The 27,046-nt window shown below is 39.8% G+C and overlaps 1 protein-coding gene across 1 annotated transcript; it reads left to right on the top strand.

Moving 5' to 3' along the window:
• Positions 1–1,897: 1,897 nt before the first annotated feature.
• On the top strand, positions 1,898–23,487 carry LOC148041288 (ras-related protein RABA1f-like). The gene is made up of 5 exons (XM_087681172.1): positions 1,898–1,931; positions 9,816–9,830; positions 16,378–16,564; positions 17,477–17,719; positions 23,298–23,487. Exons 1-5 carry the CDS (start codon positions 1,898–1,900, stop codon positions 23,485–23,487), a joined length of 669 nt encoding a protein of 222 aa, XP_087537298.1.
• Positions 23,488–27,046: the final 3,559 nt, after the last annotated feature.

The following is a 27,046-nucleotide window of genomic DNA, read 5'->3' on the forward strand; positions in this document are numbered from 1 at the left end:
GACTATGTGCCAAAAGTAAGGAGCCTCTTCAAGCATATCCCAATTGTTGCTGAGAGATCAATTGTCAAGGTTGTAACCAAGACCTTCATGAAGGGTATCAAAGATGAAATAATTTATGAGACCATGGCAGGAAACTGAAGTCAACCATCCCAGTATTAATGATGTGCTTGAGAAAGCAATCCCCATTGATGACCTTCATCAAGAGAGAAACCAAGATAAGAAAACCATAGATACTAAACCGAACCCTCAACTAACCATTCCAACATCAATGATGTGCTTGAGAAAGCAAACCACGTTGATGACCTTCATCAAGAGAGAAACCAAGATAAGGAAGCCATAGATACTAGACCAAACCCTCAAGTAAGCTGCAACAAGGTTTAAAATTTGAGTGATAACCAAGATTAATGACTAATATCAAGAAGTAGTAGCAAGAGGTCTTGAAAATGGTAGAAATCCTTAAGTATCCCAACCATGCCAACAAAACATGCAATTTAGTTATTGCACCATAGACTTCCTCCCTTTGAGGTACTCGCATATCTAGCACACACTTGCAAAAACTATAGATGCTTGGGCAAAAGTCGTATATTACAAAGCTCCAAGAAGACTTCCAAGACCTGAGCCTTCTTCCCTATGTCAGTCAAATGTAGCACCTTCTTTGGTCTTTCCAACACCCCAAGAGCAAAGACAAGTAGTGCCAAGGAATGAAATTAACCCCCACTACAAGGGAATGCACTACATAGATCGAATGTGAGGCTTGCATGTAGTGAGCGGAAGAAGCTCTCCCTCACTCTCTTTTACTCATAAAAATGAAAACACGACTCATAAAACTCAAAATAGACTTAAAGAAGAGTAAATAAAAATTAAGCAACATACTATTGGCTACAATCTCCCCTCGTGCACATCTCCTTCATGTAGTATTTATAATATTAATATGAATCTTGCTTTTCCCAAAGAATATAGGCCCTTTACAATCACTCTTTTCATAAAAGAGTTTGAGTTCATTGAATAGATAGTTGTAATCAGTTGCACAACACACAACTATTTGAGAGCCATAAAATATTTCTAGAATATCTTCAATATATCTCCTAAAATCTCAAATATCAATAAATATTTATAAAGAGGATGTGCGCATGCCTTAGAGTAAACGGTGGTGCATCTATTTAAATAATTCAATGAAGAAGTCTATGGAATGAATTGCGATTGCCGCATGTATCAAATTCATCTTGCTCTACACATCAACTATCAAAAAATCATGTTAGAAAAATAATTACTTGAATAAATATAGCTAACCATAATAAATCAAATAATCATTGAAATTCCATTAAATAATCAAATCGCATAGACATTAGACTTGAGATATGAATATTGTGGCATCACCACCCATGTAGGGCTTCATCCACGTTCACTTGCAAGTCTCACGCACGAAAAGGATAGGCAACTCCATTAACCTTCCATCCAAGCCAACAAGTAATTTTCTCTTAAGAATGTGCCTTGTGCTAATGAAGAATCATGTAAGGTGCTCATCTTGTCATTATCATTATGGCCATTCTATATAGTCTACCTTAGTATGCTTTGATGCTTCAATCTCTAATAGGCAGAATCAATGCTGTAGACTAGCCTTTGAGAGAGGTTCAAGGATGCCTCGCTTGATTGGCAAAGGGGGTTCTGGGTAGTGCTACAAAGATGCAGATTTTGTGATCCATGATGAATTGCTACTCCTCGCTCTCATATTGATTCTAGAGAGGGTGGCTCAATCAAGTATTGTGGAGGCACCAATGTAGTGTCCCCATCTCATTACTCTAGTGGACGCTTATCACCTCCAAGGTTTGTTACACCTATAGGGACATCTACTCTCGTGACTCTAGGTTTCACTCAGTTGTTTGTAGGTGGCGCCCCCATGGATACTACTCCAAGAGAAACCACCCTCACAGGTATGCTAGATAGATAGGGGTCTCCTAGTTATGCCCAAGAGTGTGGTCGTAGGTGGAAGAGGGCACACCTTAGACGTATCCCACTAAGGTATGAATATGTAGTGGATGAGAAAATAGGTGCTGTAACGATCATGAATTATGAGGGGAGGAGAGTGATAGCTCACATGGGAGAGTTGTGCCAAGAAGTACTTAGACAGAATGCTTTAGACCACTAGAAAAATATACTAGAGAGGAGCAAGGACTATGTTGTAGCATCCTTGCAGGAGGAGTTCCTGGTACCTACAATGGGAGAGAGGTTTTCCACAAGATGGATAATGGATTGTATGTGTGCATACATGCCGCATAGATGCTCAAATTCATGCAAGGCAATCAAGAGTGATGCTTCAAAGCCCAAGTGGTTAGATACAAAGGATTGGTGGAGATTCAGAATGGAGGCCACATACTCTCTAGGGATGATGGCAACAATAGCGGGAGGCAGTGAGGGCCTAATTAAAGGTAGGGGTCATGCATGATTTGGGGAGTGACGGTGGCCATAGAACTTATTTGGAGGATTTTGTAATTTTTCTTTTGGTTGTTTTTACTTTCTTATTTGGAATATCAGTTGTACTAATAACCTTATTCCTAACAATGTTACTTTATTTTCTTTACAACACTCCATTATAAACCTCGATTCTACAAGTTTGGAGACTTGGTATGCAGAGACACACAATCTCACTGCACTCATCCATAGATTGTATGTGCACGATGTCAAGCTAGTAAGTCATGTCTCTTTCTTGTTTTCAGTCATTAGTTTTTTTATGATGCATTATGTACTATGTGGATTAATCTTTGGTTGTTTATATTGTAGAGTTTGTTCATTGCTCCATTACATCGGGATAAGCTCTCGGATGGTGAGGAGCTATAGCAGTTGCTTGGATTCATGGAGTGCACAACCTTTCCTTTCTTAACCCTATGATCCATGTAGGCTCTTTCCATGTAGCATTTCTTGGATATATTTCTCATCCTTTGTATGCAATATTTATAGATACATTTCTCTGTTTTTTTTTAAATCTCCTCTCCATTGTTCCTCCATGTAGTTTTATGAGTTTTCATCATCAGTCTTGTACTTATTTGAATATTAAATCAATACTTGTTTTTTTTTCTAACATCTCATGATGCAAATGTTTTGATAACGATTTTGTACTCAATTTATAATTGCTTTTATGGAAAATCGTTTAACACATGGTGCTGGACTGGAAGATAGTAAGGTAGCTTGTTGCCCTATCACCCTTTCTTTTTCTCTGCAACCATCCCTATTAGCATCGCTAATTTATTACATGCATCGCTATCAATGCCAATAAATACGTCAAAAAGCATTGCTATTTGCATCACAAATATTGATGCTAATAGAGACGGACTGTAGAGACATGTATACCAACTTTTTTAGCAATGACAGGGGCAAATTTTTAGATGAATATTTTCGTCCCTTTAGACGTCGCTATATGGCTTATATATTGTAGAGCCGCCATAGATTCCTAGACCACCAGTTTCAATCATTATTCATCCTCAAAGTGATGGTCCCATTCATTATGTCAAGGAATGAGCAGAGAACAAGGAATACACTAAACTCTTTGTTTGCTACAATGAATAATGTCATCCTATCTTGATGCATTATAACAACATGCCTATTATGATGTTAGGACAACATAGAAGAGGATGCTAGCCATAAGAAAAGATAGTTTTCTAGAATTACACATATAACCAAGATGCATATCCTCACACTATCCACAAAGATAAGAACACCCTAAGAAAAGTGAAGTAGACCAATAGTGCCCTAAATGTAAAATCACATATGCATTAAAAATTTTCAAGAAAAAAAGCTAGTACTAGCAAGGCAAACATGGCCTTGGTACCATTGAGTCTCTTGGTTGTTGAAATGATTAAGGATGAAGATTTCCTTCCTATTACAGTCAATGCTATCACAAGAATATAGATAAGAAAGCTAGAATCACCCTTGAGAGACAAAACACAATAAACGAATCAAGGATAAGTAAGAAGAAAACTACGGAAATACTAACCTCAAATTCAAAACCAAAGGCTTGACTACCCACTAGGTCCTTGTATCTAGTGCTAAAGGTATAACAACAACACCCCAAATAGAGAATGCTATTATAGGAAAGATAGGGAAACACTCCAATCCTAAGTAGTACTTGGTCACAATTGATAAGGGCAAGGAATGGCTGGAAGTAGCGTAGAAGGAACTCTTGGATGAGAAAGCTTCAAGAAGCATCCGTCTCCCTAGTCTCTCCAACACTTTGCATGAGTCTCTACTTGCTCAACCCCCAAAACTTGGTGACTCTTCCACCGAACGGTTCTACTTTGTCCAACATATTTATGAGTGGGATACTACTACTCCAAACAATGCAAGACAACATAGATTTCAATATCAAAAGATAGAACCTAATATTATCCTAGCCCTCATATCCATTGTTTCAATTATACTTGGAATTCTAATGAAAGTAAGCCCTACAATACATGAAGCATTCAAAACTTGGATGGATTGGTGCAAATCCTGCACCATTGATGTGCAATCCACAAACTAGATTTTTTACACTCATTTTGGGAGCCTTTGGGATCAACAACTTGTGGGAAGAGGTAGAGCATCATGTTGTCCTTTCAATGAAACCCCTTAGAGAATTTATCAAATGAGGAATCATTGATATGGGCGCTAGAGTTAGCATTGTTAATAAAAATGTGCTTCATGCCTTGGGAAACCCACCAACCAAATTTTCCCTTTTTAATCTAACTATTATCAATGGATTTAAGGTTCATCCACAGAGCGTGTTGAAGGATTGGCTACTCAAAATCACAAGATATACTTTTTGGTTAGGTGCATCATTATGCAAGGGATCCACTACAAATTGTTTCTTAGACTTCCTTGGATGTGGACCACACAACTCATCAAGGACTAGGGCAATGGTCCAATCTTCCTAGGAAATAAGAAGAACCTAGTACAAATAGAAATTGATCAATCCTCAATTAGAGTGTGTCTCAATGTCTCTCTTTAACAGTGCCACCAGTTTCCACCAAGGGCTATCCTATCCCTACAAATAGGCTTGAATGGCACAAGTTATTAAGCTAGTGGTGACCATGTTTTAGTAGCAAAACCAAATCCAACATTCTAATATTTGAGATTTACTCAACATTCCCAATTGGAGATGGACTATTGACTACAATATTGATATTGATGAAAAATATCAACATGATATTGATACCAACTACTGACTACAATATGGATGGTTAAATCATAGAGCAAAACTCAATTGATACCAAGACCTCACAATATGGATGGTTGAATCATAGAGCAAAACTTGATTGATACCAAGACCTCACAAATAGAAAGTTTGCTTATTTATGTAGGTGTAGATAGAAAAGCCAAAATGGCTAAAGCAATTAGAGGTATTAGACTATAAATAAATAGAAAATAAACATATAGAATCAATTTCCACCTTTGAAATACTCATGTTTGATAATGAAAAAGACAACCTTTGACATTCCTTCGATGAAAGTTGTTGACTCAAAACTAGATAGAGGTGACAATTCAAACCCTGAGATACCACCACCATCTAAGTCTCACAAGAGTAAGGCAAAACTCCCAATCCATCTCACACATAAACACCTACAAAATACAAAAAAGGATATCATGTCATTGTTTTGCTTGGTGCAAAGAGGGCAAACCAACAAACTCATTGAGGGCCTGATGAAGGTAAAAGAACTAAATCTTATTTAACCAAGGGAAACCTCCAAACTAGTTTATGTCGCTTAGGACCTTAGTGCAAAAGTTGAATAATGACTTGTAGATCTACTCAAGGAGAATCAATATGTATTCACATGGAACTACTCAAACCTCAAGGGTATTATCCCCAAAAGCTGACATATACTATTCCTTTGAAATATAATACCAAGCCTACTAAACAATGACCTTACCCCCTGAATATTATAGAAGGTAGGATTCATTTATGAGATTGAGCATACAGAGTGGGTCCATCAATGTGATACTCAAGGTTTTTTTTTTTTTGAGTATGCATGAACTAGAAGAAACTAAATCTTGCAACCAAATCATACCATTATTCATTATCGTACACAGATCATATGATTGAATGCATGGCAAGAAAGGAAGGTTTCAACTTCTTGGATGCCATTTTTTGAGCTATAAGTAGGTGCAATTTCACCCTAATGATCTACCTTTACCACCAAATGGGGATTGTTCACCTACATTGTCATGCAATTTGGTCACTTTTTAATTACTCATATGTACTATCTTCAAAGAAATGTTAAAACAGTGGCTTGAATTATTAGTGGATGACCTTTGTATATACTTCAATGGGGAGAATGAAGCTTTGATTAGTTTTTGAGTGATGCTTATGGTACCACCTATCCTTGAATCTTTGAAGTGCCAATTTTAGGTTAAATAGAGTATCATTTTGGGCCATATGGTATCTCAAAATGACATTGTAATGGCTATCACTAAGATCAAGATGATATCAATGCTTTTCACATGCATATCAATGCTTCTAGAGTTGCAATTGGAGTTGTGTTATGTGAGGCTAGTGAGCATAATATGGACTTTTCTATGAGCTTTTCTAGCAAATAGCTCACCAAAGATAAAATGAACTATTCCATGATAGAATAGGAAGGATTATGTGTATGTTGTCAAGAAGTTTCATCACTACTAACAGGAAGGATTGCATGTATGTTGTAAAAAGCTTCATCACTACTTGTTGCTAACCCCATTCATATTTTTATACCATCAAGTACTCCTTTATTTAGTCACCAAGTCTTGCACTACAGTCCATACTGTGAGATAGCTTCTATTTCTACTAGAATTTGACTTTTTTGAGAAATTTTTGTGGTCATATGAAAGGGAAAGCAATACTTTATTGCCAACCATCCAACCATATATCTCATATCACCAATGGTGAGGTAAGAAAGTAATTGGGATTGATGTTAATCTCATTGATGCCCATTTGTTTTGCATTCAACAACAAGAAGCCCAACTCTTCATGGCTGACCTCATATCCTATTAGATAGAAATATCATCTATGTATTGGAAAATAGCCTACCCAAGAGACCCATTGAAAAGGCATGTCTCACCTGTCTCCTAATCAAGACTTGACCCTATCAAATGATCACTAGTCAACTCTATCAAGTAGGGCAAGATAGTCTTCTTTGAAGATGTGTATGTAAGCATGAAATTGAGGCTATGCTATAAGAAGCATATGGAGAAATTACAAAAGGACACTTTGATTTAAACACTACAATAGAAAAATTTTTGCATTCCTAGTTGTGGTATTCCACTCTCTTTCAAGATGTAACCCAATTCATTAAACCCTACAATGAGTACCAATAAACCATGATTCCAATAAAAACAGACCAAATGGATCTCTCCCATGTATTCATATGTCAATCATTTGAGAAGTGAAAAATAGAATTTATGGGATCCATTAGACTTGTTTCCAAATACTCGCAAGCATACTACACTATTGTGGCCACCAATTACATGACTAAGTGGGTAGAGGGAAGGGCCATAAGGAAGAGTAATGTCAAAACCATAGCTAAATTCTTGTGCGTGCAACTCATCTCATAGATTAGGAAAAAAATGAACTCACAAATGGGCCTTTTAGCCCCCCCTCTCTCCTTCTTAAAACAAGGAAAAGAGGAGATAAGAATAGTAAAATAATCATCCTCTCTCTCCACTTTTGCAATCTCATTTTGCCTTTTTTATATTATCTACAAAGATATACTCAGATTCCTTCTCTCTCCTCATTCAAGAAGTCTTTTTCAACCAAATTTTATATTAAAAAAGGAGTTAGTTACGAGAGTGTGGTGCTTTGTTTTCAATGCAAAATGATTAGTAGATACGAGGTAATTGATTTTTTAATCGAGAACAAGGAAAATAAAAATTCGAAAGTTCCTTTTAAGATATTTTGGGGATTTTTTATATCCTAGATTTTGGTCAAAAAACAAACCAACTGGTCAAATTTCGTGTTTTTGGAGATGCTTTTGGAGGAAAAATAGAAATATCTAAAATACATTTACTCAAAGATGTGTCAAATGAAGGTTGGATCGTATATTAGTAGATTGCTGAAGGCAAGTACATTGGAAAATGCTTTGAGCAATCCTAAGTTTAAGGCTGTGAAGAAAAGGTGATTGAGTGCACATTAGAAGATGTGTCAAATGAGTTCTCAGTTGTGGATGCACAATCTATTTGTGATAGGGCCGGCATTAGCATAATGACTTACTCAAAGATATTCAAAGGTGTGAAGGCTGGGTTTGGTCGTGTGCTGAAGAGAAATAGAATAGTGCCTCTTCCTCAACCTTCAAAGTTAATAGAGGCCCGATGGCAACTTAATACAAAGGTTTTGGAGTTGATAGGAGATCCCATGCATGTTCAATGTGTGGAAACACTAAAGGTTGGGACCAAAAATGTATATGAGGTGAAGTTCACCGAAGTCAACAATTACTATTTAGATTTGAACAAGGTGCAATCGGCAATGGTAATGTACTACAATATGTCTATTGAGGAATGCAATGGTATTTGTAGTTTGTTATAAAATTAGATGAAAGTGAGGTCTTTAAAGGAGTAAATCTTGAAAGCGTTAGTGTAACTTTGATGAATAGAGCTTTACAATTCGACAAGAACAACCCAGGGAACTTTAGTGTTCAATTTGAGTGCCATGTGTGGTGACTCATTGCATTTGAAGTTCCTAAGGAAACATTTGAGGTGTTGTAACTATTCTTTATGCACACAAGCATTCCAAGTATCATTGATAATCAGAAACATGGTGAGATGCTCTCAGTTGAAGGGTATGGTCAATACTTGGTTGAATGGCATCTTGCAGGAGACTTGAAAACTTTAAAATGCATGTCTGGGATCTCCAATGGTGCAAATACAAAGAATCCATGCCTATATTGCTTGATAGAGAGGGTGGAAGGAAAGGATGGAAAGAAGAACTGGAGAAATGTGACAAGTACTGCACCGACGCGCAATAGAGAAGATCCCACTTGGAAGCCCATCTTCAACATTCCCTTGGATCGTATTCACATTTGTTCATTGCCTCCTTTTGTCAGAATCATGGAGAAACTTGTATATGAATACATTTGCTTTGCTTATAGGATGCAACTAGAAAAAGAAGCCATTGCAACATGTAGGAATGTGGAGCGAGTGCTATCAAAAATTGGGCTACAAAAGCATCAAGTGACGATTGAAAAAGATGAGAAGAGATCAGGAAAATCTAGTAACTTGCCAAAAAAGCCTTGCTTTGGAGGAGCAAAGGCTAGGAAGTTTCTCTTAGTACCCATGGTGGAAGTTTCTCTCAGTTTCTACGAAAACATGGTGGAAGCATGGGGCAAAAGCTCTATCAAACATTACATGGCGCGCACTAAGTTAATATTTTAAAATTGTATGAATTGTATAAACTATTGAGCATAGTTTTACTCATGTGTGATATGTGTCTTTGTAGCATATCCTTGAGGCACATGGGCCATACTTTGCAGAAAAGGGAAGCATCGGAATTTGGTCCACACAAGGGATGGAAATTTCACATTGGATAGTGTGTGGTGCATACCAAAGAAAAACTAATCATGGTGGAGAGGTGAATGGTAGCAATCCAATGATCCAATTGCTATCTTGGTGGTATAGGATTATAGTAGCAAATGAAGCTAAACTCTCGCAAAAGAGAGCAAATGAAAGTGCTGATGAATCGGTTACAAACATGATGGAATCACGCCGTGTCACTAAAAGAGTGTTATGAAGCCTCAAGTGCCAAAGAAAACCATGCCAAGTGGCTAAAAACAAGGCTTCAACAAGGCAACAATGAGTTCGAAGAGAGCTAAGATAGTAAGATGAACAATGTGAGTCAGTGTGAATACAATTCATAGTTTAAGAGAGAAAGAGAGAGTGTGCATGTATGTGAATGAGTCTCACAGTTTAGGGTTATGTAAAAGAGGGTTTCACTTTCTATCTTATTCATTGAGTTCTCTTGCCTCTTGTGCAGAAAAGATGGCTAGGTCTAAGGTAGTTGTAAATAAGCTTCCGCTCAGAGCTCCATATTGTGTTCAGCCCCTTGGAGCATCTACTAGATTAGATGCACCCCCTTCTCAACCTAATCCACTGTCCTCAAGCCACCCTCACAAGGGTCCTCCTTAGCATCCCCATAAGAAACGCAAGGAAGCCAGGTAGAGTGGCCTTGAGAGAAATTAGAAGGTATCAACACTCTTTTGATCTCATCATTCCGAAGGTGAGCTTCTCGAGACTTGTTCGCAAGATTGTGCAAGACCTCTATCGCACAGAAAGCAGGAGGTGCTTTTTGGCACAAGGTCAGGATAGACCTGATCGCTTCACAAAAGAATGTCTTCATGCTCTACAGTGTGTTGCAGAGGCCTTTTTAGTTGACTTGATGACTGATGCTCAACGTTGTGCAATACATGCAAAGCACATCATTGTAACTCCCAAGGACTTCCAACTTGTCAGAAATCTTCAAGCAGTGAAGGATGCATTTGTTCCAATGGAATGAACACAGTTTGCAATGTTATATTTTTTGGCATAGTGTTATCCTCGTGCATTGGACATATGATTATATCCCAGTGCAAAACTATTGTATGCGTCCTTAAAATATGAATTAAAATTTTACACTTGTTCTTCGCTCTCAACTTTGACTATTCATCTTCGATGTATTTTCAATTCTTACCTATAGTTTTTGTTAGCACTGTCAATTTCAATAGGAATAACATGCAAAAATTTGCCATTTCTTGTTGTAGACTTTACTCTTGATGCCTTTGTATAGTCTATGTGGTGCGAAGTTTCTAAGGGCCAGTAGTCGCGATGTTGATTTCTGAATGATCAATCCATCCGTAATTTTGGTGTGGGATAATTTTTAAAATACTAAACTATATCGAAATGCGACAAAACTTCACATGCACACTTGTTAGGTAGCCGAGAGCCCAAATAATTGTTTTTTTGAAAAAAAAGTGCCTGCAGACCCTTGGCGTCTGGAGCCACTTTCTTGCCAGACTTTGGACCAAGGGTCTACAATCACTTTTAAAAAAAAAAAAACAATTTGTGCTCTTGGCCACCTAACAAGTGCGTGTGGGAAGTTTCGTCGTATTCCGATAAAAGGTTATGGATTTACGATCACACAATTGGACAGTGCGTATGAAGATACATTAACTCGTTTTTGGGGTTTAAATGGGTTAAAAGTTCATTCTTCTTCTCATTTTCACATCTTGATTTCTTTGCATCCTCCATTCTCACATCCCCAATCTCTGTCTCTTCTTCGTCTTGCCCTCCTTGAGCTTGCATGGCACACACCAAGCAAGCATGTCGCCATTTTGGCCCTGGGAAGACATCATGCCAAGGCCTGCCACCTGGAGCACAAGGTGGAGCCTCCTCAAATGCAACAATAGGTGCTCCCCATAGAGCACAAGGATGACCACAAAAGAAGAGGAGATGGAAATTGGGCACTATCGCCCTTCGAGAGATAAGGAGAATCCAATGCAGATACCAACTTCTCATCCCGAAAAGTTCTTTTCATAAGGTTGTTCGAGAAGTCATGCAAGACTTGGAGCTGAAAGGGATGGGAAGATTTTGGGCACGAGTGCAGGATGGCCCACCAGTAGGAAGGTGGACTGCTGTAGTTATGGAGGCCCTACAAACAACTGCAGAGGGTTTCTCATCGACTTGTTCGATGATACAAAGCTTGTGGCCATCCATGCAAAGTGTGTCACAATCACAAATAAAGACATGAACTTTATCATTTGGCTTCGACATGGCAAAGGGACTCTGCCATAGTTTACTAGATTAATGATGCAAGGTTTGTAATGAGTGTTATAGTGCCATAACATCTTGAAAGGCCAAAAAATTTTGTATACTCTGTCACATTGGAATATTTATTTATATATACATAATATCTCATGCGATGTATACTGAATTCAAATAATTGAGTAAAGTTGTTTTGTTTTGTTTCTTGAAACACATGACTCTTAATTTTTGTTTAACGTACGAACACATCAAAAGTAGTAATATGTATGGATACAAGTTACGTTATTGCTTATGCACAATCACAAGTGCAGTACTATGCGTTGAATTATGTTAATATATGCGGATGTGTCATTCACATACCACACATTATTGTCACACTTACACAATTGCAAGTGCAGTACTACGCATTGAATTATGTTAACGTATGCGAATGCGTCATTCATGTACCACACATTATCTTCATACTTATACGAACCACACATTTATTTAATAAATATTTATTTGTAGGGGCAAAATAAAGTATCTTATATTCATCAAGAAAAATACATGTGATGGCTGTTAGTGATAGTAGATACAAAAAGCCAATTACTAACAAGAACTCTCAATTATTCCTTGGCTTTTTCATCGATGGAGAGGAGGGGCCAGCTTGTGATGAAAATATAAGTTCATTCTTTGCTTCAAAAATGATGTACTCCCCCTTCAGCTCTTTCTCCAAGAGAAGCGGATCTGACACTTTAGTGAGGTCACCTAATGTAGCAAGTACACACATTGCTCCACCATGCGTTTGGTCAAACAAGTAAATAAGCTTTGACCGCTTGATAAGCACCACCTTCTCCAAGCTAGATGTCACAGGTATCACTCGAAAAGGTCCAAACTTGGTCAAAGCTTGAATTTTCATGATTATTTCTTGCCCTCCTGGTGAGCACTTCTTATGGAAGACCACCAAAACTGCAACAAGGTTACCGATATACTCCTTTAGAGCTGAATCCTTCCGTCGATCCACATTTCAAGCTCCTCCTTGCCTTGATGCAAACTCATTTATATATAGTATGTCCTAAATGACAAAGACAAATCAAACAATATATTTAAAGACTAACCTAGAGTTATCAGAAAGCAATGAAACTTGATGCTAGGGTGCGTCGGGTCCCTTGAAGTCCACTGATGAGATCTTGGCAAAAAATGATGCCTATAGCTGCCCAGAAAGCGGCCCCAGACGCCAGAGGGCACAAAAAGTGGCCCCAGACGCTAGACTTTGGACAGGGCAACTGTAGGCATCATTTTTAGCCAAGATTTCAATGGTGGACTCCGAGGGACCTGACGCACCCTACCGTCAAGTTTCATTGCATAAAAATATATGGTAGTTAGAAATCTCACCTTCTCCAGATCATCTTGTATCTTCATTTCCTCGTGTGTCATCAGGGAGGCACCTCTTTGGGCAGAGATATCTACAAACTCCTTGGTAGGAAGCTGGGGCCTTGGTCTGACCAAATCATGTTGTAGTGCTTCAAATTCAGCATCTGGCACAAGGTAATCTTCTTCAACTGAGCTAATATGCTCTTGTGCTACTATGATCGCACTCACAATATCTAAGCTTGTGCCATCATATGTTCCAATCTCTGCCATTGTTGGATGCACATCCATGTAATCATAATCAATCAGGTCTTCCATTGAATCCTTGACTAGGATAGAAAAAAACTCTTCTTCCTTCATTTCCAAGTATTGCAGTACATTTGATAGAAGCAAGTATTGTATACCATCTACTTCAATGGGTGTCAAGGAGGCAAGGTTGGGTTTGTTGACTTTTGGTTGTTTTGAAGAAGATGGTAGCATGAGAGCCAACCCTTGCTCTGCCACCACTCGATGTTCCTCTTCAACATTTATGAGCTCTTCAATCAGTTCTTCTCCCGTATATGTGATAGAAACAACCTATGGAGTTGTATCTTCATCGCTCTCCTCCTCTAGGGGTGTATCCAATGCAAGGAGGTAAATTGCCAATGCACAATCACACTCCATGAGATCCAAAGGTGATGTACTTGGAGCACTTTCTCTCATATCACTGAAACACCGTGCCCTTGAAAGTGGTGGAAAATATTGCTAACCAATGCTTAGGGGTTCTGGCATTATTAGCCACACATGCTGCCATAAATTCTACTACATGAAGATCGGGGTCTTCATTGTACTTTCCCTTAAACATTGGCAATGGGATTACATTTGTTGGCATGTCATCAATATTTCCAGGACGAATCTGACTAGGAAGGGGCCCTTGAGTTGCCATGGGGACTTCTGTAAAGAGTGCTTTTAGGGTGTCAAAGGAGGCTTTTGTTGCAAGCTCGTTCTCAGCCTTGATTCTTGCCTTCTCTCTTCTCATGTACCTCTGGATTTGTTCTAACGCTTGCCTCTTGATTGCGTCATTCATCAGGGGGTTGGTTCCAATCAGTTGGTCTGTACTCAATAGAATAGAATGAGAGGGGCTTCAGTCTCTCAAGGATTCTCTGGCAACATCTCTTCTACTTCTTTTCAACATCTCTGAATTTAGCTTTCAAACTACTATAGAGGGGGAGATATTCCATTCTGAAAATGTCAAAACTCATTCTTCTTAGGATCATTGTTGTGCCATCATTATAATAATGCCATCTTCTGAGGGTTTCAACATTGTATGTTGTGAAAAGCACTCTCTCTACCAACTTCTAGTGGGTTGCTAATTAGACAAAAAAAAGGTTGTCAGAACACCAAGCATCCCACGTATCTTGATGTTGAGCATCCACGAACAAATTCCAACTCTTTTCCTTCTTGTTTTCGTGAACTTCCACTAACCATGACTCCTGAAGCTTCACGATCTCCCACTTAATGATGTCTGGAAACTTCTCAATGAATGCCAAATCTTCCATGAATGGTCATTCTCTTTGTTTCTGTTCTTTAGTTTGTTCCCAAACAATTTGCCACCAAGATGCACATCTTTGTTGCTTCAACAGGAAAAGAGGAAATAGTCCACTGCATAGAGCTTGCATCATGATGGTAATATTTTTATGCCATTGTGAGATGAAATTCTTGCGGAAAGTGGCTTTGGTAATAAGAATCTCCAACTCTTTAGTGGAAGAAGGAACTTTGCAAACATCCATTGAATTTTCCTCTTTTTGGTAATTCCATTTCCTTCATTTTCAGCCTCTTCTGATGCTTGTTGATGGCAAGTTTCCCCGGATGTGCACCAAAAACATGGAGCCCCAAGAGGAGCACCAAGGAAAAGGAAATTCTACTGCAAGAAAATCTATATTGTAACATCAACAAGCTTTTATTTCATTCTTTTAATGACCAAAACAAGGAAAACAGCAAATCTTCACGCATCATCATAGTAGATATCTCCCACAGATTTGATAGAATCAATCATAATCTTCAATTTCTTCAAAGAATCCATCAATAGATTAAATAACACAAAAGAATACACCACTTTGGAATGGAAATTAATCACATAGTATTCATCTTCATTGTCTTCATAGTTTTCTCTCTCAATCTCTCATAGAAAGATACATTCTTTTGATAGAATCGACTATCTTTGACTCTCTCTCTCTCTCTCTCTCTCTATATATATATATATATATATATATATATATATATATATATATATATATATATATATATATATATATATATATATATCAATAGTGCATTATCTCTACCCTACAATAATCAATAATGGCACTTAATAATCCTTCTTAGGTTGTGGATGTACCTCTCAAGAGGTATGGGAGGTATGAAAGGGCACCAGAGCCACTACAGCGACTCTTCATAGCTCACTACAATCACTGTCACTTCAGTCTTCTCTTCAGTCTTCAGCAGGTGCTTCTTCCATTTGTTTTAGCTCTTTTGAACTTAGATTCATACTTTCCAAAAGTTAGAAAACTTTCCCAAAGTCACACATACATTCTATAGAACACTTGCAAAATGTAAAAGAGTGGGGATAGACGGGGTAGGACACGGATTAGCATGGGAATACCCAGTTATACTGATAGGGTATATAAGATGTTAAGAGACCCAATTAGGGCAGCAATTATCAATAATCAAGTCTCTCTTTTCTCCTTCCTCCTAGCTTTCATAGCTTCCTTCCTCTTTCTCTCTCTTTTTCTTTCTCTCTCTTCTACTAGTCTTTCTCTCTCATCTTCTTCCTCTTTCTCTCTCCTCTCTGCAGTCTCTCCCTTCTCTCCTTCTCTCTCCTAGGTCTCCTTCATTATAGTTGGTATCAGAGCCTAGTTTTAAGGTCCTTCCTTTCTCTTTCCTTCCTTTAGATTTAGTTCCTTTTCAGTCTTAGAAAACCCTACTGTGCACAAGTATAGCATTGAAGAACCCGAGCAGCCAAGAAGTACTATAGAGATGGTAGCTTTCTTGAAGACCATAGCAAAAAGCTTTACTATGCTTGCTATCTACAGCCCAAAAGCAGTATTGCGTTCTGAAAATCGATGTTTCCTGGCCACCACAGATGTCTTATCAGTGCTCTAGCTCTCTCATGAGCAAACCAGCAGAATCTGCACCTCGAGGTTGGGGAAAATTCTAAATATGATTGCAAAGGGAAGCCTCTACAACTTTGGGAGCAACTGAATAATCCCCATTTGGATAGTGCAAGTGCACAGTTGGTGCCGGTAGTCCATCTTGGCCATCTGTTCAAATTGGTGTTGATAGGCGATTCTGGTGTCGGCAAGTCCAACCTCCTCTCGCGCTTCACGCGCAATGAGTTCAACCTCGAGTCCAAGTCCACCATTAGTGTGGATTTTTCCACTCGCAGCATCCATGCCAACTCGAAGGAGATCAAAGCTCAGATTTGGGACACGACTGGCCAGGAAAGGTAGTCCATCTTGGCCATCTGTTCAAAGTGGTGCTGATAGGAAATTCTGGTGTCGGCAAGTCCAACCTCCTCTCGCGCTTCACACACAAAGAGTTCAGCCTCAAGTCCAAGTCCACCATTGGTGTGGAGTTCGCCACACAAAGCACAAGCATTTTGATTCTCATCTTCCAAAACAGCTAGAACTTCATTGTGCTCCTCTAGATTTACAGTCGCATCTTCAAAAAGGAAAGAAGGTGCCCTCTGGTAGAATTGCATGAGCTTTTGAAAGCTGGCCTCTTTCATCCCCAAGCACTGAGGTACCAGGAAGTCCTAAGATGCTTGCAGAGGAAAGAGCATTATCATCACGTGAGACAATATCACAATCGGATGGTGAATCACTGCTTAGAGATGGAAGGCCTGTGGCAGAGTTATCCTTATGCTAGCATGGAGGATAAGATGGAGATCTAGAATTCTCATAAACTAAAGAAGGCTTCCCAAATTTCTGATGGATCCCTCCGCAAAGGAGTGGGGACATTCCAAACTTCTTATGTGCAGAGCCTTCTTAATAGGTGGGCAAAGGTGCAGAAATCCATTGAAATGGCAAAGGCTTCCAGCTCTGTTTCAAAACCAGCAAGAGGGTCTGAATACAAAGATTGTGTTTGAAAAGGCAGCTGGGAAAGTGAAAAAAAAGCACAGCCTATTGGAGTTTTGAGAAGGCTTCCAAATACTGGTCACACAAACGCGGATGCAGACTCACCACAGGTGCTTTTCTCTATTGTGAGCTAGACAGAAACAGCTGAGTTTCTTGTGTCTTTTCCATGTGGGCTCAGGTAACTTGGCCGAGCCCTTGCAACATCCAGGTTCATCTCACAGCATCCATGTCGACTCGAAGGTGCTCAAGGCTCAGATTTGGGACACGGTTGGCCAAGAAAGGTATAGAGCAATTACAAGTGCATATTATCGTGGTGCAGTTGGTGCACTTTTAGTTTATGATATTACAAGGCATGTTACTTTTGAAAACGTTAAGAGGTGGTTGGAAGAACTAAGGGATCACACAGACTCAAAGATAGTGGTTATGCTTGTTGGAAACAAGTCAGATCTTCAGCACCTAAGAGCTGTGTCTACAGATGATGGCCAGGCATTCTCAGAAAGAGAGAATTTGTACTTCATGGAAACATTGTTAAGATATCGAGCTCCACTCGTGATACGCCAGGGTGACCGTTGTGTATTTATGTCACCGACCTGTCAGTTGCAGACGCGGTTGGTACACCGCCCATGAATAATAGCTACATGATAGCTATCCTTATCTATTCTAGTTCGTGGCTCAGTTAGTATGCCACCTTAGTTAGTTGAGTTTGGTTTGAGACCCATATATAGGGTTCTTCTATTTCTTTGTACTAGAGTTCTTTTGGCTTACACAACTAAGAAGAGGAAAACTGTTTTCAGCCTCCACCCTTGTGTGTCTTCCCCCATTGTGCAAGAAAGAAAGCTTCAAGCGAGACTCCTTCCTTCTCTCCCACAATCTTGACATGGTATCAGAGCCTTGTTCGTGGTAAGGAGCTCAAGAAAGCAAGCCAAGCTCGCGGTGGTCTGGTAAGAGGAGCAGTGTTGCTTTCATTTTCTGTTTTGGGAGCAGATCTCTGCAGTAGCACAGCCGAAAACTGCAGGAGTGCATTGTCTCAGGTTGAGACGCCCTTCGCGGTGAAGCAAGAGGGTAGTATATGCTGCGGGAAAGAGCTCTAGCTCCTGGCGACCCTGTTTTTCTTATTTGAGGCCATTTCGGGGCCTGTTTTGGAGGCGGAAGTTTTCTGCACGCACTCAGAAAAAGGCTCAGTTTTATGCTGTTCAGCCACTGTTCTACAGGTCGGTGAAAAGTTACTGTAGAAATTGCATCGTATGCTTGTGCGCAGAGACATTGGGAGTTTCAGAATCATCCTTGGTTCCTGTTTATGCAAAATCGTCACTAGGAAGTGACTGTGTGGTCAAATACCACTTTCGCCAGTTTTGCAGATTTGCCCTTGTGAGGGTGAAGCTGAGTTTTTGTAGTGACAGAATTTTTTCGCAGTGTTTTGTAATGGCATCTGATTCTCTTTCACAGATTGTCACTGAAAAGCTTGACAAGAACAACTTCCAGGCATGGAAGTTTAGAATGACGAATTTCCTTATGTGAAAAGGATATTGGAAATTTGTTGCAGGAAATGAAGAAGAACCAGTTCTTCCTGATGTTCCCAATCAACAGCAAATGCAGGCATTCAAAGCATGGCATGAGAGAGCCAAGAAAGTTATGTACTGGCTATCTATCAGCATTTCAGACTCTATGATTGTGCATATTCAGGATGCAAGTACGCCAAAGGAGGCATGGGATACTCTGTCAAAGATGTATAGCACAAATACGCAAGCCAGGAAAATGCAGCTCAAGCAAGAGTTGCACAATGTGCAAAGAGAAAATATGAGCATCAATGACTACCACATGAAGGTGAAGAAGATTGCAGATGCACTTGCTTCCATTGGGTCGCCAGTGGAAGATGATGATTTAGTGTCTGTGATCTTGAATGGTCTAGGAAAGGACTATGCACAGTTTCGGACATCCATTTCAGTTCGTGAAAGATTTTCTGATTTTGAGGAGTTGATTGCTCTTCTAATTTCTGAGGAGCAGAGAAATGGTGGTGCATCTTCTTCAGGAGGAACTTCAAAAGAAGCTGTCTTCTACTCAAATGCTGGAAGAGGTAGAGGCAGAGGTAGAGGAGGCCGATTTGGAGGCCGTGGTAGAAATCAGAATATGCAACAATCTCAAGAAAACCAGTCCTATGGAGGAGGACGTGGTAACTCTAGAGGCAGGGGGAGCCAAAGAGGTCGTGGTGGATGGCAAAGAGGTCAAAATGCAAACAGTAATGTTGAATGCTACTACTGTGGTAAAATGGGTCATATGGCTAAAGACTGCTATAAAAAGCAGAATGACATCATAAATGGAAAACTGCAACAAGGGAATTATGCATCTTCTAGTAGACAGGGTGATGACAGAAATGAGCATTTGTTTATGGTGCAGCACATGAACAATTCTGTGACAAGTGCAGAAGAAAGCAATGATGTATGGTATGTTGACTCAGGTGCATCAAACCACATGACAGGTCATGCAGAATGAATGGAGGATGCAAGGAAAATGGAAAAACCAGGATTTGTGGAGACTGGTGATGATACTGCACATCCTATTGTGCAGATTGGAAAAATTCCTTTGTCTATGCAGGATGGGAAAAAGAAATACATGTCCGATGTATTTCATGTCCCGAATATCACCAAGAATCTAGTTTCTGTTGGTCAAATGGTTGAACAGGGCTTGCAGGTCAGATTTAATCCTCATGGATGCTTTGTTGAGGATATGAAAAATAAATGTCGCTTGATAGCAAAAGGAAAGAAGAAGGGTAGAATGTTTACATTGGATGCACACATGTCTCAATTGAGTGCAGCAATGTTTGCACATGGGACCGGTGTAGTTGCAGATATTGATATCTGGCATAAACACATTGGTCATGTTAATGTACAACGACTTAAATCAATGCAGGCCCAAAATATTGTTGCAGGTTTGCCGAAATTCAAGGTTGCAGAAATGCATAAGGTATGTGAAGCCTGTCAGTTTGGAAAACAGGCAAGGAAACCATTTCCTAGACATGTTCAAGAGAGTAAGAAGCCATTGGAATTAATCCACTCCGATGTGTGGACAACTAAAGCTGCATCTCTTGGAGGCTGTCATTATTTTGTCAGTTTTATTGATGACTATAGCAGAAAAGTTTGGGTGTATTTTATGAAAAAGAAAAGTGAAGTTTTTGGGCATTTCAAAACTCTTAAAGCTATGGTTGAAAAAGAAACAGGCTTGCAGATAAAATGCCTAAGGTCAAATGGAGGGGGAGAGTACCTCTCAAATGAGTTTGCAAGGTTCTTGCAGGAGCATGGCATAAAGCAGCAATATTCATGCAGTCATACCCCACAACAAAATGGAATTGCAGAAAGAAAAAACAGGCATATTGGAGAGGTATCTCGTGCCATGCTCAATGAAAAAGACTTGCCAGATTTTTATTGGGCTGAAGCAGTTGCTACAGCAGTCTACATAATGAACAGGACTCCCACTGCAGCAATACATGGAATGACTCCAGAGGAGAGGTATACTGGTAGGAAACCAGATATTTCTCATTTGAAAATTTTTGGTTGCATTGCCTATGTACATGTGCCAGATGAGTTGAGATCCAAGTTGGATCCAAAAGCTGAGAAGTGCATCTTTATTGGTTACTCTCTGCAGCAAAAAGGATATAGATGCTATAATCCTTCTACTCGTAAGTTTACAGTGAGCAGAGATGTTGTTTTTGATGAGATGAGTAGCTGGTATAAACCAGTAAATGTGATTGATGATGTAGATGCACAAAATGGTAATGCTGCACAAAATTCACAGCAGTAGTCACAAAATATTAGTGGACCTGGAGCGTCCTCTAGTAGTGGTTCACATTCTTCGCCATGGACAGGCAGATTGAGATCAGGAGAATCTTCTCGAAGTAATGCAGATAGTGGTATGCAGGTATCACGAAAAGGAAAAGAGAAGGTTGATCAGCCCATGTTTGATGTGAATGCAGGTCACTCTTATATGGATGGTGAATCCAGTGGCTCAGAACAGAGCATTGATGATGAGTTGGGTATTCCTTCTATTGTTACACCTGGAGTAAGGAAGACCAGGGATGTTTTGAGAGCAACTGGGAGTGAACCTACTTTGCGCAGGTCTACGAGAGCTAGGTATCCTGTGGATAGGCTGAAATATGATGGATTTACAGCCATTCACTATGCATATATGGTTAAAGTGATATAGGAACCAGAACCCACTTCTTTTGAGGAAGCCATGGGAAAAGAAAAATGGGAGAAAGCCATGGATGAAGAAATGGATGCCTTGGAAGCAAATGCTACATGGGAATTGGTACCTTTGCCTAAAGGTAAAAATGCAATTGGTTGTAAGTGGGTTTATAAGGTGACGCACAATGCAGATGGTTCTGTGAATAGATACAAGGCAAGGTTAGTAGTCAAGGGGTATGCACAAACATATGGCATTGACTATGAAGAAACATTCAGTCCGGTTGCAAGGATGGCAACCGTAAGAGCAGTCATTGCTATGGCTGCATCAAAGGGATGGTCTTTACATCAGATGGATGTAAAGAATGCCTTCTTGCATGGTGATTTGCAAGAAGAGGTCTATATGGAGCAGCCACCAGGTTATGTGCATGCTGTTCATCCTGAGTTTGTTTGCAGGTTGAAGAAAGCCTTGTATGGCTTGAAGCAAGCACCTAGAGCATGGTCTGACAAGATAGGACAGTATCTTGTCACTATTGGCTTTCAGATTTCCAAGGCAGATTTCTCACTTTATGTGAGAAAAACAGAGAAAGGTATTATGCTACTTGTCATTTATGTTGATGATTTGATTATGATAGGTGACAGTGATGAAGATATCCTTCATGTGAAAATGCTATTGAAGCAGAAGTTTGAGATGAAGGATTTGGGAGAGCTGCGTTATTTCTTGGTCATTGAGGTGATTAGATCACCAAGTGGGATACAGCTCTTGCAGAGGCAATATGGATTGGACATGCTGTCCAAATATGGGATGACAGGCTGTAAGCCTATTTCAGTTCCTTTGGAGCAGAATGTGAAGCTGAGCACAGATGCAGGTGAGCTTCTAGAAGACCCTACTATGTACAAACGCATAGTAGGAAGTTTGATTTATATGACTATTACCAGGCCAGATTTGAGCTATGCTGTTGGATTGGTAAGTCAGTTTATGCAGGCTCGAAGGAAACCACATTTGGATGTGGCTAGACGCATACTCAGGTATGTGAATTCCACATTGCAGTATGGACTATTTTATGAGACTGGAGTTCAGATACAGTTGCATGGATACACTGATGCTGATTGGGCTGGTAGCATTTCTGATAGACGATCTACTAGTGGATATGTGTTCTCTTTTGGGAGTGCTACAGTCACTTGGAGTAGCAAGAAATAGCCTACAGTTGCCTTGTCAAGCACAGAGGCTGAGTACAGGGGTGCAACAATGGCTGCATGTGAGGTAGCTTGGTTGCATAAGCTACTTTATGATATGCATCAGTCTACAGATGGACCAGTTGTCATTTATTGTGACAACATGAGTAGTATACACTTGGCAAATAACCCAGTCTATCATGCTAGAACAAAGCACATTGAGGTGCATTATCACTATGTGCGAGAGAGGGTTTTACTAGGTCTTATTGATCTAGTTTATGTCAGCACAGAGGATCAGGTAGCTGACATATTCACGAAGGCATTGGGCGCAGAGAAGTTGCGCAAGTTCAGAGACCTGCTGGGTGTGCAGGAATTGGGATTGAGCTCGAGGGGGAGTGTTGAGATATCGAGCTCCACTCGTGATACGCCAGGGTGACCGTTGTATATTTATGTCACCGACCTGTCAGTTGCAGACGCGGTTGGTACACCGCCCATGAATAATAGCTACATGATAGCTATCCTTATCTATTCTAGTTCGTGGCTCAGTTAGTATGCCACCTTAGTTACTTGAGTTTGGTTTGAGACCCATATATAGGGTTCTTCTATTTCTTTGTACTAGAGTTCTTTTGGCTTACACAACTAAGAAGAGGAAAACTGTTTTCAGCCTCCACCCTTGTGTGTCTTCCCCCATTGTGCAAGCAAGAAAGCTTCAAGCGAGACTCCTTCCTTCTCTCCCACAATCTTGACAAACATCTGCTTTGGAGTCAAGAAATGTAGAGAATTCTTTTACTCATATACTTACACAAATCTATAGGGTTGTGAGCAAGAAGGCTGTTGATGTTGGAGAGGATCTTGCTCCTAGTCCTAGGCAAGATGAACCTATTAGTGTTCACAGTAACGATGCCATGGCAACAAAGAAAGCTGGGTGCTGTTCAACGTAGGAAGTTTATCACCTATATTATTGGCCATCGTTTTTGTTTTTTGACTGGAGTGGGACATATGGCAAAGAAATTTTATGCCTTACCCTGTGTATTGATAGTTTACAAAGGAGGATTAGTGCTTCTGTATTACGCTTCACTAGCTTGGCCGAGTATATGTTTGAGGTTGAAATGCCTGGAGGATTGGTTTTAGCTTTTCCAGTTATTCATGCTGGAGCCTGCTACAACATTGGAAAGAGCTTTAATTTCACAGAAGCAATACGAAGACATTATCCCACAAATTTTTCTGGAAATGTTAAGAGGGCTGCATAGTTCAAGTTTCTGGGGGCATATGGGGGACAGGACCAAACATTGTTCTTTAGCTTGTTGCTATTCTTATCTTTACTATTCACAATGAAATTGGGGCTCTAATTCTCATTAGCCTACCTATGCAAAGATACTTCAATGCTCTGTCATTTTGGAACATGTATTTATGGCCACATTTAAATGTGCAGCTACCATGTCAAGATACATAGAATTTAGCTACTAATTCTGAGAGGGAATTTCCAAGTCTGGAAACAAGTCTGGAAATTCAACTGTGTTCAAAATGTCAGCTTGAGAAAGCCTTTGCTGCTACCCACCATCCATCATCATTTCAAGGAGAAGGTTGCAAGTGGATAGACTGACAGGGTCTTCATGAGACCAACATCTCCTTGTTTTCCTTGCAGGTTGGCTGGTGTTCAATCCATCAGTTACATTTCCATTCACTACCCCTGAGGAGGGAGTGCAGTTTTATGTGAAAGATGGGTACTTCTGTCCCGCCATCAACAAGGCATCTGTGAAGAGGAGAGTCCATATATGTGGTTATAAGTGTGTGCAAGCACTTCATCGGATTTCTTGGTGGCTACATAAAGGCTTGTAGGGTGATCAGTCCTATCATCTTCAGAAAATGGCACCTTCAAATTTAGGCCATACACACTACTTGATGATGCATATACTATAGTTCGATGTCTGCAGGTGCAATAGTTTTCAGGGGCTTAGTTACAACTTAGCTTGGGGAGCTTGTTTGCTGCCACCAATGCTGTAGATTTACAGATGTTAAGTGGAGAAAGCATTGGATGATAAGTCTGATTAACTTTTAACATAGAGTGATCAGTGTGCTGTATAGAGTGAACGACATACAATAGCAAACATCAGTGTGCAGATCTGATTTTCAGCAGTAACACTAGGGATTTTTTGATGTTCTAATGTGGCAAACAATATAGGTCAGTTGTTGCCGGTGCTAAGCTAAATCACATATGGGCAATTTTGATAACCAAAGTATTGTACAATACGACTTTGGGCAACACTTAGGCTATGTACCTTGTTATGAGGGCGGATCATACTCCAATGGATTTGATCAGTTGTATGGCTATCATGAGCAGCATGATTATGGCCATTATGGACATCATGATTACGCTTACAAGCACTCCTTTATGTAGCAACATAGTTCTTATGCAAGTCATGATCATGGACATGTACATGGTAGCTCATACAGCATTGGTCAGTAGCATGCATATGGAGATTCTTATGCAATGCAGGGGCAGCAAGCTAGTGATTATGACCAGCATCATGCCAATACCTATGCTCATGGACTTGCCACTCATCATATTTATGGTTAGCCTAGGTTGCAAGGACACCATTGTAGTCATGTTGAACAATCATCATGCAATCTTGGGCAGCATGTTTATGGGCAACAATATGGCCAAAGTTGTGGTAATAGTCAACAGCAAATAGATGTAAATGAGCAGCAGGGCTGTTAATACCATATGCAATATGGACAACATGAGTATCATTATGAGCAGCAACCACATTGGTATGGCCCTCCATATGGACAACATGAGCATTATGGTCATGGGCAGCCATCTGTTGTACACGAGCAGCAAGATGACTATGAGCAACATGTCAAAACTATTACTGAGCTGACCAATGGTGATGAGCATATGTGTGGATAGCATGAGTATCATTATGAGCCGCAACCACATTGGCATGACCCTTCATATGGAAAATATGAGCATTATGGTCATGGGCAAAAATGTACTCTTAACTTGTGGTCCATGCAACCACATTGAGTCATAGATAAGGAGAGTACATTAGATTTCCTTGAGCCTCAACCTTAAGATTGAATTCCACACAAAAGCTTGTGTCATTTTAGACCTAGAAAGAGAAAATCACTTCTCTCCTCACTTCCAGAGGATCACATCTCTCATCTTTCTTAGTAAGACAATTTCCTCTCTCGTCTTTCTTAATGAAAGAAAAGACCTTAAACCTTGACTTGTAGGGGAGAGGATGACCCCAAATGAATGCAATGCTCATTACACAGAAGTAAACATTCCCAGATGTCCCTTGATGCACACAAATACATATATACAATGCTAATGCACTTCCTCTTCTTAGAACTCAATCCATCTTCATTTATGTGTAACTCCTTGGTTCTTGTGTACACTCTTACACCTGGCAGACACTTCTTTCCCCCTTCATAACTTGTATTGCCTATACTAGATATCCCCGTCACAGTGCTTTGATCACCCCATTAAGTGATGCACTAGGAATACTGGTCTCTAAATGGTCTCATGGCCATGCTAGATCATCATCAACACTTAAAGAAAAGTGAATCATTAATTTATTAACATGAATTTATTAAATAGAGAATGTGTAATAAGCAATCAATTTGGTGACACTTAACATGCATTTGGTAAACTGGCCAGTGCTTGTGGGCGGCCACTACAAGTATTGTGTGAACGGTGGTCATTCTGGCAGTTGGAAAAAATGACACTTAAAAATTAAATACTTCAATTTGTGAAAATCCCTGGGCAACCAGTTTGGATTTTTACTTTTCTAAGGTATCATTAGCCTTATACTTTACCTTCCTTTGAGATCCACTTGGTGCCAATAACCTTCTGCTTTACTGGCTGATCTACTAGCTCCCAAGTGTCATTCTTCATTATGCTGTGATACTCGGCTTGCATAGTTGCCTTCCATTCTAGATATGCAAGTGCTTGTTCTAAATCAATTGGATCCTTTACTTCTCTCATAATCTCAGCCATCAAGGCCATATTGACTATGTGAATAGGAGCCCTCCTTTGCTCCTTTATTCTTTGAGACCTTCCTTGGTCCATCTGCCTTCTCCTCAATAGATGTAGGCATAGGATTATTGTGGTCATAGAGCTGCTTCACCCAATGTGGGGATGGGGTGATGTTAGGTTGGTGAAATTTTTCCTCATCATCTGAAGATGATGCTTCCTTCTCCTTAAGGATGGGGACATCTCTCGGGACAGGTTCATAGTGGACTACTTCTTTGCTTGATGATAATGTGAAAGAACTTGCATGCTCCTCCTCCACTGTATACGACTACTCCTTGAACACCACATCGCGGGTCATGATGATATTCTTTGCCTCTTGGTCATATAATTTGTAAGCCTTCTACTCATCACTATAACCCAAAAAGATACATTTTCTGCTTTTTGGTTTTAACTTGCTCCTCTTCTCATCTGGAACATGTGCATAACATTCACATCCAAAAATTTTGAAATGTGAGACATAT

This window comes from Lygodium microphyllum, chromosome 1, assembly GCF_053477565.2.
Source record: "Lygodium microphyllum isolate KBCC chromosome 1, Lygodium_microphyllum_v1.1.10, whole genome shotgun sequence".
Lineage (NCBI taxonomy): Eukaryota > Viridiplantae > Streptophyta > Polypodiopsida > Schizaeales > Lygodiaceae > Lygodium > Lygodium microphyllum.

What these genes read in the sequence shown, in the direction of transcription:
- LOC148041288 (XM_087681172.1), top strand. Translation starts at nt 1,898, where the DNA reads ATGGATACTACTCCAAGAGAAACCACCCTCACAG. An exon ending in GACACGACTGGCCAGGAAAG is followed by an intron (nt 16,565 to 17,476) that starts GTAGTCCATCTT and finishes TGGCCAAGAAAG; the next exon opens with GTATAGAGCAATTACAAGTG. An exon ending in AATTTGTACTTCATGGAAAC is followed by an intron (nt 17,720 to 23,297) that starts ATTGTTAAGATA and finishes ATCTTGACAAAC; the next exon opens with ATCTGCTTTGGAGTCAAGAA.